Consider the following 14,798-nt stretch of genomic DNA (forward strand, 5'->3'; position numbering starts at 1 on the left):
TATAGTAGGAACTTTGCATGTCTCCTAGTTCAGACTAAGCTGCTCTGCTATAGCTACCTTCTATCAGCCTAAGCTGCTAGACACCTCTTCTACACTAATAAGGGATAACTGGACCTGGTACAGATTGTAAGTACCCCTTGGTACCCACTACAAGCCAGGCCAGCCTCCTACAGTAAGTGGGAACAACCACGCAGAAACAGTAGACACACCCACAACAATGTGATGATTGTGTAATTTAATTGAGCAAAGAAGTACTTTAACAAATATCAGTATTATTATAGAAGCATAGGAGCTATCCCACACAGTTACATTAAATCAAATAGTGAACAGTCATTAGCGTATCATAGTTGTCAAGTGTTACAGCCTTTTAGAGCTAATAAGTTGGCAATCATTCTCATTGACTCAGTATGTAGAATTTGACATGATATTCAGGTTAGATCCCAACTGGTGATGTGGCTGTATGATCGTTGGAATCAGATGCCCAATATCCTTCCACAACTAATGCATATTCCAATGCATTCTCCTCTTGTCCAGTAAACCCGGTTAGTGCTCCTTCTTCTTAACAGTACCTGGATCCCTGCTGAGGGTGACAAGTTTGCGCTCTACAAATCCACACTACATTACATAACACTACAAAACAGACTTCTGTTCTTATCAGTTATTGTCTGGCTACTTAATCTTACAGGGTCCTGTCCCACCTCCTTGGAAATGTTCCTACCTTGGAGAAAGGAAGTGCTCAAAATATATATTGTTTGCTTTCAAATCCCTTTGCAGAGTAAAGTCTAGCAAAAGCTACACCTTTAAGAAGCTCTCAGCTACAGGGGGAGGAATCTGTGAGCAGAAGAAGCTGTCAGGGAGCTGAGCAGAGACTGCTGTGAGGAAACAGGCAGAACATGCATCAATAGAGATGGGGATTTGGCAATGAGCTGCCTGTCAGAAAACCATGGAGGAGAACTGTCAGAGAGACATTAGAGAAACCTCTTAAGAGGGGGAGACGTTGTGAAGGAAAAGAGCAGATGAGCAGGTGTGGAAGTGGCAGGGAAGATTGCAGAGTAGTAGCTAAATGTGGAAAAAGCACTGAAGGAACATGGAACGAAGTAGCTGAAGGGTTTGTAAATATTAAGGGGTATGCAAAGAAGCAATTAAAAGGGATAGTGATAGAAGAATATTCACAAAATCAGAGGAGGGAAGAAAGGCCGGTAAATGTTACATTATGTTATGCATATTTGCGCACTATCACCCGGGAGGGTATCCTGGTGCTGAGCAGATGTGCGTCTATCTTTGCCTAACGCAGGAAGAAGGGACTATTTGAAGAGCCTGGGCTTCAGCTTCTTGTGGAATTCAAGAAATGAGGAGGAGGCTCTGATGTGCATCAGCAGGTCATTCCGTGCTTTGGAGCAATGTAGTAGAAGGCCGACTGCCGGCCGTGGTACCGCAAGTAGGAGTCCGGCCATGCAGAGATGTTTGGGAGGTTTGTCAATGGAGATATGGCTATTGAATTAGGCTGGGCCAGTGTTGTGTAGTGCTTCAAAGGTGTGTAAGAAGTTTGAACTGTGTGCTTGTCCGTATACTGGTAGCCAGTGGAGCTCCATGAGGTGGTGCGTAATGTATGTGCAGGTGGGAGGTTGAGTGTGATTCTGGCTGCCCAGCTCTGAATGCTTTGCACTCAGAGGGTGAGTTATTTGTTGACCTCAGTATAGCACATTCTTGTTGTCCCATTTGCTTGTGACAAGCTCGTGTTTGAAGGGAGTCAGTAGGTGGACATTTGAAGATTTACCTCAGCAACTTCAAGATGAAGAAACAGGAGACTCTGAAGGATCAACAGTCATGTTGATTTTGCTGTCTATTAGGACCCTAAGGTTCTTGTCATGAGTGGTGGAGAGGGTAGGACCAAGTACAGCCAGCCACCAGGTCTAGTCCCATGTCAATGAGTTCTTTCTGAAAATCATGAGTTGTGTCGTATTGGTGAAATGGTTGAGATAGTTAGTCTTCATCCAGTCAGCGACGTTGGTCATGCAGGTGGCAGATTTGTTCCAGGTGTTGAGAGTGTTATCCAAGAGTGAGATTCAGTGGAGTACTATCTGTAACGTAAAGAACGTTGTTGTGGGTGCGGATAATGCTTGCAATTGGGATCATGTATAGGCTGAAGAGGGTCACTCTCTTGCAGTGCTAAACAGATGAGGTTGTGCCTAAAAGGTAGGGTGCCAGGCTGACTGACTGTGTCCTTCTGGTCAGGAAGGAAAATTCAGCTGAGAGCGGGTCCTTGGATTCCAATCTTGTGCAAGCGCTAGATGATGATGGGGTGGGATACCGCATTGAATGCTCTGAGGGGGTCAGGATAAGGACGGACATTTCTCCTCTGTCCGGGATCATGCTAATGTCATCTGTACCAGCAATGAGGGCAGTTTCTGTGCTATGGTTTGGTCTGAAGCCAGACTGTGTGATGTCAAGGAGTTGGTGGGTGGCCTTTGGGATGGTTTGTGAATTTCTCTAGTACTTTAGCCTTGTATGGTCGCAGGGAGATTGGTCTGTATCAATTGGCCTCCGGAGACTTTTTTGAGCAGCAGGAGAACTGTGATGCGTTTCCATGATCCCAGCAGGTGGCTAATGAGATAGATGTGTTAATTTTCAGCATGAGCACTGTGCTGATGGGTTAAAGGCCCGTCACAGATGCATGATGGAGGCACTGGTTATATGGGGCTCCGGAGTGGATGGTCTGCCTGGTGGTGGAGATTTCCTTCATGGAGATACAGGGCCATGTGGTCAGAGTTGTGTCATTGGACAAGATCTTGAGTTGTGCTGCAAGTTTTGTCGGGTCCGGTTGAGGGTCGAAGTTACTGTATATGGAGATTATCTTACTGCAGAAGTCTAGCAGGAGGTTGTTGCACAGGTCCAGTGAGGGGGTGAGGCTGTTAGAGGTGACTGCTGGTGAGATGAAATCCCCAGATCTCTTTGCTGCTTTTGGATCAGGTATCAACGTGGTCTGGGAGTGCAGAATGTCTGGTGAGCTGAATCTGCTGGTGATAGCGTCTTAGGGCACATTTAAAAGTGTTTCTGTCTGCGTTGTTTTGGCTTGTTCTAAATCTGCTCTCTAGTTGTTTGTAATGGTGCTTTGTCATCCTGAGTTCCTACTTGTACTAACTGGCTTTAGACCTGGTAACTTTGTTGGGCTTGAGGGCAGTGGCAGCCTACATAAATTAAAAGTATTGTGGTGGGTGGAGGGGGTGCAGAGGTAGCGCAAGAGGGGAGAGCAGGAGGGAGCACAAATGGGTAGTGCAGGGAGGTTAGTAAAAAAAGCACTTACCTGGTGCTGGCTGCTGCCTTGCGCTCCTCTGCTTCCTGGTCCCAGCATCAAAGACTCCCTATGTAATCCCTGTGTGGCTCTCATGCTATTACCTAGCATGAGAGCAGCGCGGGGATTGGCCTGAGCTGACTGGTTTGCTGCTCGCTAAGGCAAAGTGCTGGCTGTTTCCCCAACTCGGCTGTCAAATACACTGGTGTGGGGAAACCTAACTGGGCAGGCCAAACAGACATATGGAGTTAAGGGAACACTCCTCTCCCCCTCCCTTCCTCTCATGGTCTAGGACCCGCCCTTCTCTGCACAGGCTGGCTCAGCCGGCAGCAGAAAAATAAAACAATAGTGAAGTATATTTAAAATGTTTGCTGCTGGCTCTGAGCCAGGGTGCGTAGCTCTTCGACCATTGCAGAATAACCACTGCTGCTTGAGGGGTGGGAGGACACCTCTTCAGTGTTGAGTGGTGCAACGCAGCAGCAGCGCAACATGAGGTGGCTGGAGGTGAGAGACAGAGGGTCACAGCACAGTGGCGGCGGGTGGGAGAAGGACTAGGTTTCCTGGTGCTGAGTGCAGTCAGGCCATGTATGGATATAGATGGGCTTGCCTTTGGTGCACCAGCAGTGGGCCAGCTATGCACGCCCGCTGATGCTCTGTGCTGCCCTGGGAAGGGGTTTGGAGAGCAGGGCACAGTGGCAGAGTTTGGAAGGGGCGTTGTAAGAAGGAGAGCACTGAATGTGGGAAAACTGGTAGGGAGCACAAGGGGAGGCCGGGGGAGGAAAAGAGCAGGAGGAGACCGAAGGAAGGGGAGAGAGACCAAGAAATAGCAAGAACATGATAAAAAAAGTAGAAAAAACAAAGTTGAAAAGAATAAAAGTGGCACAAAGAAAAGCAAAAATGAGTGAAAGGAGGTAAAGAGAGGAAGAAAGCATAAATGGACGCCAGGTGTTAAAGAGAGAAAGCTGGCAGAAATTAGCAGAGAAAACAGTCTAGAGATGAGCAAGCGTGGCATAGAGAAAGCCAAGCGCAGAAGATCAAATGGAAAGCTGTACCGATAAAGATGTAAAGAGAAGTAGTTGACGAGACATGCTTAGGGAGATGCCACTGAATGGGAAGGGACAGGGCAGTGAGAATAGGAGAAGGAGGTGAATGGGAAAAAGGCAAAAAGGGAGCAGGGGAGAAGTAGCTGAATGGCAGAAAAGAGCAGGAAGCTTTTGCAGAAGGATGTGAATGGGTGCAGAAGTGTCACATAGCACAGGGACAAGGAGTTTAATTGGAAGGGGAGCACAATGAGATTGTGAGACCACAATAGGTGAAAAGGGAAGAGAAGCCTTAGGGAGAAGCAGTTTCTAGAGGCACAAGAGTTGGCCACTATGAAGAGAAGCATCTCTAAAGGAAGGTAGATGTGATGGCAACCAAATTAGCTGAAATAGGGGAGAGATGCCTCTAAGGAGAGAGAGAGAGAGAAACCGTGGAACCTGCTGAACAAGGGAGAAGTGGGGGTGAGCAAGGAGTCAACCACTAAACAGAAAAGAGGCTGGAGAGTAGGGGAGCAGGATGGCACAGCAGAACACAACTGCAGGGGGAGAGAGGAGAAGCAGAAGTCATGGGTGAAAGTATCAGAGGGCAACAGACGTGTCACAGAGATGAGCAGCGGAAGATGGAACAAATAAGGGAGTACAGGTAAACAAGGGGGTGGGCACAAAAGAAACCACACAGTGTGGACCAAGCACATGTGAAGCATAAGGTAATGCAACTAAGGGTGGAGAATCAATGGGGCATAAGGAAATGTAGCACAGTGTGGACCAGTGATTTGGGAAGAATGAGAGAAGCAGCGATGGGTGGGGAAGGACAAAGGAAACAATGTGCAAATGATGGGGAATCATTGGGGCATCATTTGCTACAACGAAGATAGTTGCAACAAATAATAAATACAAATTGTGGTCTGCAAGGGAAAAAGATGCATATTCCTGGAGAACCGGTGGGGAGTAACAAAGGCTTAAGAAGCTTTGTTGTCTGGGGAGGAGCAGCAAACTGAGCAGAATCAGTGGTGTATGTGGAACCCGTGTAATGGTGGAGTAAGTGTACAATCATGTAGAGAAGCAATAATAAGAGCAAAATCAGTGGGATTACAGTAAGGAGTGGGATGGGTTGGGGAATCAGTAGATGGGGGAAGCTGTAGTGGATGGAGGAACAATAAAGCAACATAGAGAGAAAGAGTTAGGAGAAGAATCCTTGAGGGAGTATTTAGGGGAGGAGATGTAGAATGGACAAAGGAGGGCATGTAAATGAAGTACCAAAGCAACCACCAGGAACATACCGACCACTCCAAGGCCCAGATACCTGTCCAAAATCAGTGATGGAACCCATGCTTGAAGTTCAACTGAAGGAATATGGTGGGAAAAGAACGGGGTTCAAGTATAAGAGCTACAGAAAGAGAACATCTAATGCAAAGGAAGACTCAAGACAGAGAGATGGAAGAGGTTGATGGAAGGAATGCAGAAGCGGGCTTTGTAGGAGTGAGAAAAGGTGGAGAAAAATGCATCCCTGCGGCAGAGCTGTGTCAGTCATTGCATGGGAAAGAGGCAAGACCATAGAAATGAGAAGAAGTGCAAGACAATCCAAGGGATATAAGTCAGTGATTGGAAGGGAAAACAAATCTATAGGAGCATGAGAAAGATATGAGGCTACGGAAGAGAGATGCCTTCCTTTACTCCATCTGTCGAACCATAAACCAGGCCCTATACGTGTTCATACTTCTAATCCTAAACCTTGTAGAAAAGAAATGATTATACCGCAGACTACTATACGCATCATCCTAGGCAGAAGACAAACATTGGATTCAAGCTCTGAAACTTCCCCATCAGTTTATATAGTGCTAACTGTGGATGTCAGTAGCAGATCCATATTCAGCGTTGGGTGTAGTCAGTCCTCACATCAACCAGAGACTCAGCAGTGCAAGCAGGGAGCTCCCTACCACAGCCGAAAAGGAGATATCTGGAAGCAAAGAAGAAAATGCTCATGTGATGTCTAAGAACACAAGAAATTAAACGTTCCTTAGAACATGCCAGCTACAGCTCCTCACCCTCCTCTTTGATGCCTGTAGCCACAGCCCTTTGTCCCCTTCACCTCAGTAAGGTTTGTCCTTTACATTTTATAGGGCCCAGCTTGCCTTGTAGGAGGTGGCTTGGGAATAAGGCATCCCTCAATCCAGCTATCTCCAAACACAGTCCATGGTCTGTGCAGAAAAGACTGCCTGTGTTGGCATGCATTATAGTGCAGTAGTCCTCTTTGCTGAAGGGAGCGCTTTGACACTGGCACAGGGATTTGGGATCAGTGATCACAACCTGGCAATGCCCTCATGTCTATACCAGGACCTACTGAACACCAGGCATACTCCCTTTTGTCCAAGTTTGAGAGATGGTGACAAGCACCTCAGGGCTCAGCAAGAAGAAGGGCTTCCTTTAACGACCAAAACCACACACCCTAAAACATGCTTTTTTATTTTTATAGTAAATTACATTCAACATTGAGCTTATGTCAGCAGCATCGGGTGAAAGAGAGGGGCATCTCTGTGCGCAACAGCAACTTCCAACTTTCAGAGTTTGGATGGATAAACTTTAGAATGATAATTAAGAAAAGGCAACAGACTACAATGTGTTGATTACCTGTGTGTGAGCCAGAGTTTATATCCAGGGATCCTAAAAAGGAGCGAAAAGAAGAAGAAAGTTAATATTTCCTTTCCTTACCTCTGGTCAAACTGTTAAAATTGACTGTATTAGAGCTTCCGGTCGTCATAGTGAAGTAACAATATCACAGCAATGCTCTAGACACAGCAGGAGTGGCTCACGGTGCTATATGGGGGGTGGGGATTTAACTAACAAAAAAAAAAACTTACCTGTGCCACCGTCACTGTCACCACCGTGCTGCTCCTCTCTGCAGACAGGCAGCAGACGCAGATTCCCAACCTGCCCTGCGGCCTATCCTGACGCTGCTCAGAGCAGCATTAGGATTGGCTGAGAGCGCCCAGCCAGGGCACTCCCAGGCAGCCGGGGAGCCTGTGCCTGCTCTCTCCAGCCCCGCACTGTGTGTGAGAGCCTACTGCCGAGACGGCCGGCCAAACATACATGCGCAGTGAGGGTGACTGCTGTGCAGCCCCCCTCAGTGCTTGTCACAGCCTGTGGCCGCGCCACTTCTACCAAAAAATGATAATATACACAGTTTATTATCATTTTTTGTTAAAAGGTTTGCAGCTGCCGCTGCTGGCTGGGGAGCAATGCTCCTCCACTCCAACGGAGGGGCCGCGCCTCAGACACAGTGCTAACATCATCCGGCATGACCAGCTCTTTGGAGAGATTGTGCGTCTAATGCTACCCTGACCTTCCTCCAGCAGTGGTAATGTTCTGCTCTAGCAACAATGCACTACTGATACTGCACCCACAGTGCTCTTATGATGCCAGCCTAGTAGTGCTGTAGAGAGAAACGTTAAGCGAATCTGGAAAAATCAAATTTGTTATATTATCTCTGATAAAAAGAGACATGAAAACCCCCAGGTATTTGGAGATCCTTCCCTTGAAAATTAGAAGTGACTCTAGGAGGGAGCTTCCGGTACAATGCATCATGGGTCATTGAAGCTCCTGGCGTCTTAAAGAGACAGAAGCTTAAATGTCTCAGCTTTCCACCGTGAGCCTATCAGGCTGCACTTTCCCCTAAATAATAGGCAGGTTTTTAGCTTTTGCATATCTTATTCTTGAAAAGGCTTTTTAAGAATATATCAGTCTATATCCTGGGAATCTCTTTCCTTGGATATGCATCTGAAGGATGCTGGTCACCACATGAACACATGGGCAATGGCACACTATGTACATTATTCTGTGGACAGATGTTTAACATGTTCCAGGGTTCCAGGGTTCACGTTCTATCTGTGGAACTGTTCTAACATGTGTGACTTAGTGAAGATTCCTGTAATGCAGAATGAGGACTACAAGTGAGTAACTACAAGTGAGTGTCGCTGGTGTTGCAGGGTGCTCCTTATTAGAGCGGCTCTACACCTAAAATTGGGAACTTCCCAGAGTTTTTTTTTTTTTTGCATAATGTATGCGTCACTCTAACCCTGAAAGGGTCCTGGTTTGATATATATATATATATATATATATATATATATATATTTATATATATTTCAGCCATACTTATATTTGATTTCTATAGACAGAAGCAGCATTTGTTGTTTATGTAATGTACTTTTTCATGGCGGCTCCTCTCCATATTTGGCCGGTTATGCATTTTGTCAAACATGCTACAGGAATGAATGGCACATCCAGATGGCTAGTCTGCCCTGGAAGTCACAGCCAGGGATCCACGAAGTCGGATACATTTTCTTGAATTTCCCCCTATGTACTGCCATTCGGTTTGCATGAATTTCAAGAAAGGCAGGTAGCCTTTCTTTAGATCAGTAGAGACAAGGTACTTTGGTACAGCCGATCACTCGCCCCTGTTGCTGCAATGTCCAAAGCCTGCCTGTCCTGGCTCCCAGGGTCCCAGGTCCATGGCTGCCTTCCAACCCTTTCCTTCGAGCCTGCCTTCCCAGAGGGCAGGCAGGGGTGTGAAGCTGACATCCCCCTTGCATGGTCTCCTGCTCAAGGATGGTTTAGCCATCACTCAACTCTGATAGATTGGGCACACATTGTCTATTTAGGGATGGACTGTTTGGCTAGGATCAGCTATTGTTTCAAGCAAAGAGCTTCCAACCTGCCTGGATTGTCCAACACAAGGGTCTGCCTTTTGTGGAGGCCATCTAGTAGAGCAAATACCAAGCAGCCTGGAAACTTGAGTCCTCTTAGTTGTCTGGCTAGAGTGGATGGGGTCAGATGATGCAAGTCCTAGATGCCACCACAGTCCAGGCCACCCACACCTAAATGTAGCACATCTCTATCTACCACATTTCAACAGCAGTTCAGAACAACTGTTCCGTAGGGTATCCCAGCCTCCCAGTCCAGCACCCATGTGCCTCACTGAAGCTGCACATCAGCCCACCTCTCCATTCCGTTGATATGGAGCAGGCTTCCTGTGTGACTGTCCTGTCTCCCCAGCTCACTGGAGGCCACAAAGGGCTCCTGCAGCAGGCTTCAGACGGGTGTTAAGGTTGGTCTGAGACAGGCATCAGCTGCAAGTCCCATGCAGCAGGTTTAGCTACTGGTTGATCCTGGTAGTAGCACATCACATTGGTAGATTGTATATCCATGGTCCACACAGGGGGATGTAAAGTGGCTATCCTCATGAGTAGGTATATGGTCAAGAAGCATATGATAAGTATTTAACTTGAATAGAGGGTGGGAATGGAGTTGGTGATTGGAAGAGCGACAGATCTAAGCTTCAGATTCAGTTTATAAGGGGTTAATATGTTGCAAGGATGCCGGATGATAAGCTCTCAGGTAGTGATATACATGATGTATATGTATTCCTGGAATCTCAAGTATGTGCTCCTTTGTGTGGAATCCAGGTAAAGATCAATGAATGGTGACTGGATGTTATGGAATATGTCTAAGTTATCTTGCCATTTATAAATGAGATGCTCATAGGAGGCTATCTCGCACATTTCTTGTAACCATTCCTCATATGTGGGTAAGTACGGTACTTTCCAGTGCCTCAATATACATATCTTGCCAGTGGTCATAGCTGGGGCTTATAGGTGATGTTTGTGTCCCGTCAATGTGAGTGAGTCTGCTGTATCATGAACAAGACCATTTCCATTTCATAGTTAAGGGTAAATCTAATTTGTCTCTCAATGTGTACCCAATTTGAGACCAGAGGCAGCTTATATCTGGGCAACAGTGGAGGATGTCTGCTGTATCACATCCTGATTGGTAGCACCCTCAGCAATTAGAATGGGATAAGAGGCCTGCTGTCTGCAGTTTATGGGGTGTCCATTACCATTCTTGGAGTGACTTAAAGAGGCACAATTTCATTCTGGATTCTTGCATCCCCGTATCTAGGTTCTCTATGATGTTCTATGATGTTCTCCCAGTCAACCTCCACGTAGAGAGGGTTAGTGCAGTTTGTAGTGTAGCTGTTGAACTATCATGTTATAGGACCCTGACATTACCCCCTTGTACACACCCTAGTGTCTCAAGTATTGGTGAATGGGGGATTCAGGTACTTCTCCTGGCTGTGCTCCTAATAGGTTGAGACAATGTTTAAGTTCAACAAATTGCCATTTCTGGTTTGAGAGAAAGTGAATTTCTGTACAGACTGTTTCAAAGGTTTTGAGTTTCCCTTGAATTATCAACTGATTAAAGGTGAGTATGCCTGCTCTTTGCCATGTTGCCAAATGGATGAGTAGCGCTCCTTTTGATATGCTTGCATTGGCCTATGTCAGTGCATCTTATGTTATGTATCATATTATGCTGAGTTTATTTGTGCCTTATTAGCCAATAAGGTATTCTGGTGCTTTAAGGTGTTTGGGGCAAGCCTAGCTGGCCTTACTCAAAGAGCCAGGCTTCAAGAGTGATGTATGAGAAGGCATAGACTCCTGATCTGCTTTTGCACTGTGTTGCACGTGTGCTACTGAGAGTCCCGCTGAGCAGGGGTGTCTGGTGGGTTGGTGGATCTGCACATGACTATTCAGGTTGGCTGCATCTGTGTTTAGTAGTGCTTTGTACACATGGTTGAGGATCCTAAACTCTGCTCACTTATGTATAGGAAGCTAGTGTAGTTCCCTTAGGTGTGGTGTGACACGAGACCAAGGTGGGAGGTGATGACCAATATGACTGCTGCATTCTGGGTGGTCTGAAGCCTTTTGTAAGTTGGTTGGTGATTTGCGCATAAAAGGTGTTCCTGTAGTCCCATTTGATTGTGATGAGGGCTTAGGTGTCAGATTTTCCTGTTGTTGCTGGGTAGCCACTTAAATATGTTTTGCTTGTCCCTTTTAAGTTTGAGGCAATTGGACTTCAGTCAGGTGGTCATTTCGGTCAAGCTGAAGTTGTTTCTGGTGCTGGGTATTTTGTCCAAGAAAGACAATAACAGTTCTGTGTCATTGGCTCAGGTGAGTATGTTGATGTGTTCACAGAAGACATCTGCCAGAGATGACATGTAGACGTTGAAGAGTATTGAGCTGAGTGAAGAACCTTGCAGGAGTCCACAAATGAGTTTCCAGGTTCTTGAGGAGTATGGTGGCATGTTTACTGTTCATGCTCTTCCTGTTAAAAGGTTCAGATCTACTGGAGGGCTGGTCCTTGTGTGCTGGCCCTGTGAAGTTGTCTGATCAGGATGGGATGGTTGACTGTATTGAAGTCTGCAGAGAGGTTGAGTAGAATGAAGTCTGCGGTTTCTCCTCTGTCAGGATCATCTAAATGTCATCTGCTGCTCTGATGTGGGCCATCTCTATACTGTGGTTTGGCTTAATCCAAATTGTGTGGTGTTGAGGACCTGGTGGTTTGCGAAGAGGTCGGTGAGGTATCTAAAGATGACGTTTTGGGGGATTTTGGCTGGATATGGCAGGAGGGAGATCAGTTGATGGCTAGTGAGTTTGGCTGGATCTGCTGAGAGCTTCATCAGGCAGGTAATGACAGCTGCAGGCTTCCAGACTTCCGGGAAAGTGTCTGTGTCGATGTAGGAATTGAGGAAGGGTATGAGGGCTTAGCAGGTGGGATAGAACACTTGACGAAGGCATGTTGTGGGCGAGGATCTGATAGGGTCCCAGAGTGGATAGGCTTCACGATTGTTGTGGTTTCCTCTGTGGTGACATGGTTCCATGATGTCAGGGTCTTGCATTTGTCTGATACCGGAAGACTCATTCCAAGGTTGATGGGGTCCAATTGTGGGTTTAAGTTAGTGTAGATAGCTGTGATTTTGTTGTAGAATGAGTCTGAAAGGTTGTTGCACAGTTTTTGGGATGTGATGTTGCTGATGGTTGCTGATGGTGTGATGAGGTCCTTGATGATAGAAAAGATGTCTTTGCTGCTGTTGGAGCTGTTATTAATGATTTCAGCATGGGCCTTCCTGTTGTTTTGTAGAATTTGCTGGCATCTTGGGAGATTTGAATACATCCTTGTCCGATTCTTATCGGCTCACTCTCCACCTTCCTTTTGGTTGCTTACAGTGCTATTTATTCATTCTGAGTTCATTCGTTTACCAGCTGGGGTGCATTTACATTATTGCTACTTGGCTTATTTTCTGAGAGGCTATGATCTCAGTGTAGGCAGTGATCCAGTTGTTGAAGTTGTCAGTGTTGCTGGATAGGTGGTCTGTGTGCTCTGGTTGGCTTTTGTGAAGAGTGGAAGCCCAACCCACCTCAGATATGTTGTTCTAGTGTTGGCAGTCAGGTTCTATTGTGCTGGTTCTTCTGTGTTGAGGAATGTTGACAGAAACTGACAATAGTGTGGTTGGTCCACATGACCGAAGTGAGTGTGTTGAGCATGATACATTTGAATGGGATAAAAACAGGGACCGCAATATGCCCAGAGGCACAGATATAATGTAATGTTGATTTGTAGAGCGCATACTTGTCAACCGTGAGGGTATCTAGGAACTGAATAGGTGCTGGCTATGAAAGCAGGTTCAGGTGAAGAGACAGGTTTTCAGTTTTTTGTGGAACTCCATAAGAGACATGGCTGTCCTAATGTGCTGGGAGTGGTCGTTCCACGATTTGGCTGCCAAGTAAGCAAAAGTCATGCCTCCTATCTTACTTTTATGGATGCGGGTTAAACACAAGTGAGGCTGATGGGAGGTTCCTAGTAGGTTGCTGGCAACGTAGTCGGTGGTTGAGGTAGGTGGGGCCCAGTTTGTACAGTGCCTTGTAGGCAAATGTGAGTATCTTAAGCTGCCAGCAATTTTGTGAATGGGGAGCCAAGGAAGTTGTCGGAGATGAGGAGTGATATGCGTGCGGAGAGAAAGGTTCAGTACTAGTTTGTTGGTGATGTTTTGTATGGTCTGCAGCTTGTACTGCAGGTGTACAGAGGAGATGCAGCAGTAGAGGGTGCTGCTGTAGTCCAGTCTGCTTGTGAAGTGGGCCGGGTGGGGGGTCTTTCTGGTGTAGAGAGGGAGCCATTTGATGATTTTTCTGAGTATGCGGAGTACATGATCACAGGCAAAGGCATTGATCTGATATCTCATGGTGAGGTTGGTGTCCAAGTTGATGTCCAGGTTTCTGGCCTGATTCGAGGGTATGGGGGTGGGGTCTAGTTCTGTGAACCAGAGTGAGCTGCCGAATATCAGAACTTCTGTCTTATCAGCGTTGAGTCTGAGGCAGTTATCTCCCACCCAGTTGGCCATGTTGGTCATGCACATTTTAATCGTGATTGTCTTCTAAGAAGCACAGAATGAGTTGGGTGTCATCGGCGTAAGAAATGATGTTGAGTCTGTGGGTCCGAATGATGCTTGCTAGAGGAGTCATGTATACATTGAAGAGAGCAGGGCTGAGTGAAGAGCCTTATGGGGCTCTGCAGGTGAGTTCTCTGGGTTCCCTGCAGGTGAGGTCTGTGGGTTCTCAGGTGAATGGCGGGAGCATATTCCTTCGCTTTCCTCTGGTCAGGAAGCAGGCTATCCACTAGGACTATGAGAGCTGGTACTTTGATTCTGGTTTCGTGGAGTTTGAAGATGAGTGTGTGGTGGGAAACTGTGTCAAAGTCAGTGGAAAGGTCCAGGAGGATAGGTACAGCAGTCTGGCCTTGATCTAGTATGGTGTGAATGTTGTCTGTCATCTGCTGCTCCAATGAGGGCAGTCCTGGTGCTTTGAATAATGTGAAAGCCTGAATGTGAGCTGTCCAGAAGTTTGTATTGTTTAAGGTAGTGGGAGAGCTGACAGTTGATTGCCATTTCTATGACTTTGGCTGGAAGGGAAGCAGGGAGATGGGTTGGTAGTTGCTGAGAATTTCAGGGTCCAAGGATAATTTCTTGGGATGCGGGGTGACTTTGGCATATTAGATAGAGGTGTTGATAAAGGTTTTGAGTGCCATGCTTATCGTGGGTCTGCCCCCAATGTATGGATGCCATGATGGCTGCTGTGTCTTTGTTGGTTAGCGGGTTCAGCTCCATGACAGGGGTGATCTTAGTGGGGGTCGGAAGTGAGATAGGGAGGATAGGGTGTGGTTGAGGGTCGATGTTCCTGTCAATTGTAGGTATCTCGTCATTGGAGTTCTTGTGACGGGGTGATGGAGTTGTAGGTGGTTGCAGGATGGGTGAATTCCTTCATGATGATGGCACAAATGTCTTGGAGTCTGAGGTTTCTGAGGTTTTCAAGGAGTGTGCTGCGTTGGGGTCGGTCAGGTCTTCTCTGTGAAAACTGACATATCCTAGGGAGATGTGGGTGGAGGAGTCAATCAGTGGGGTGACAAATTCCAGGAAGTTGCTGTTGAAGTTGGGTCAGAGTCCTGGTGATCGGTAGACTAGGGTTCTGATCAAGAGGAATATAGATGTGATTTGCATTTTGAAGTTGAGGGATTCCATATAGTCAGTTCAGCTTTCCATATAGGTGGTGCAGCTAACGGAGCCCTTGAACCCTGCTGTAATT

At 46.6% G+C, this 14,798-nt stretch overlaps 1 protein-coding gene across 1 annotated transcript in view; it reads right to left on the bottom strand.

Annotated features, from left to right (window-relative positions):
- Positions 1–239: 239 nt before the first annotated feature.
- The window catches only part of LOC138283044 (uromodulin-like), a 158,924-nt gene continuing 144,365 nt past the window's right edge, over positions 240–14,798 (bottom strand). Inside the window, exons 10-11 of the mRNA XM_069221178.1 lie at positions 6,961–6,993; positions 240–6,289 (exon numbers count right to left, since the gene is read on the bottom strand). Coding sequence (XP_069077279.1) covers positions 6,225–6,289; positions 6,961–6,993 — 98 coding nt within the window. The 3' untranslated portion in view covers positions 240–6,224. The remainder of the gene's footprint in view (positions 6,290–6,960; positions 6,994–14,798) is intronic.

This window comes from Pleurodeles waltl, chromosome 2_2 (assembly GCF_031143425.1).
Source record: "Pleurodeles waltl isolate 20211129_DDA chromosome 2_2, aPleWal1.hap1.20221129, whole genome shotgun sequence".
Classification (NCBI taxonomy): domain Eukaryota; kingdom Metazoa; phylum Chordata; class Amphibia; order Caudata; family Salamandridae; genus Pleurodeles; species Pleurodeles waltl.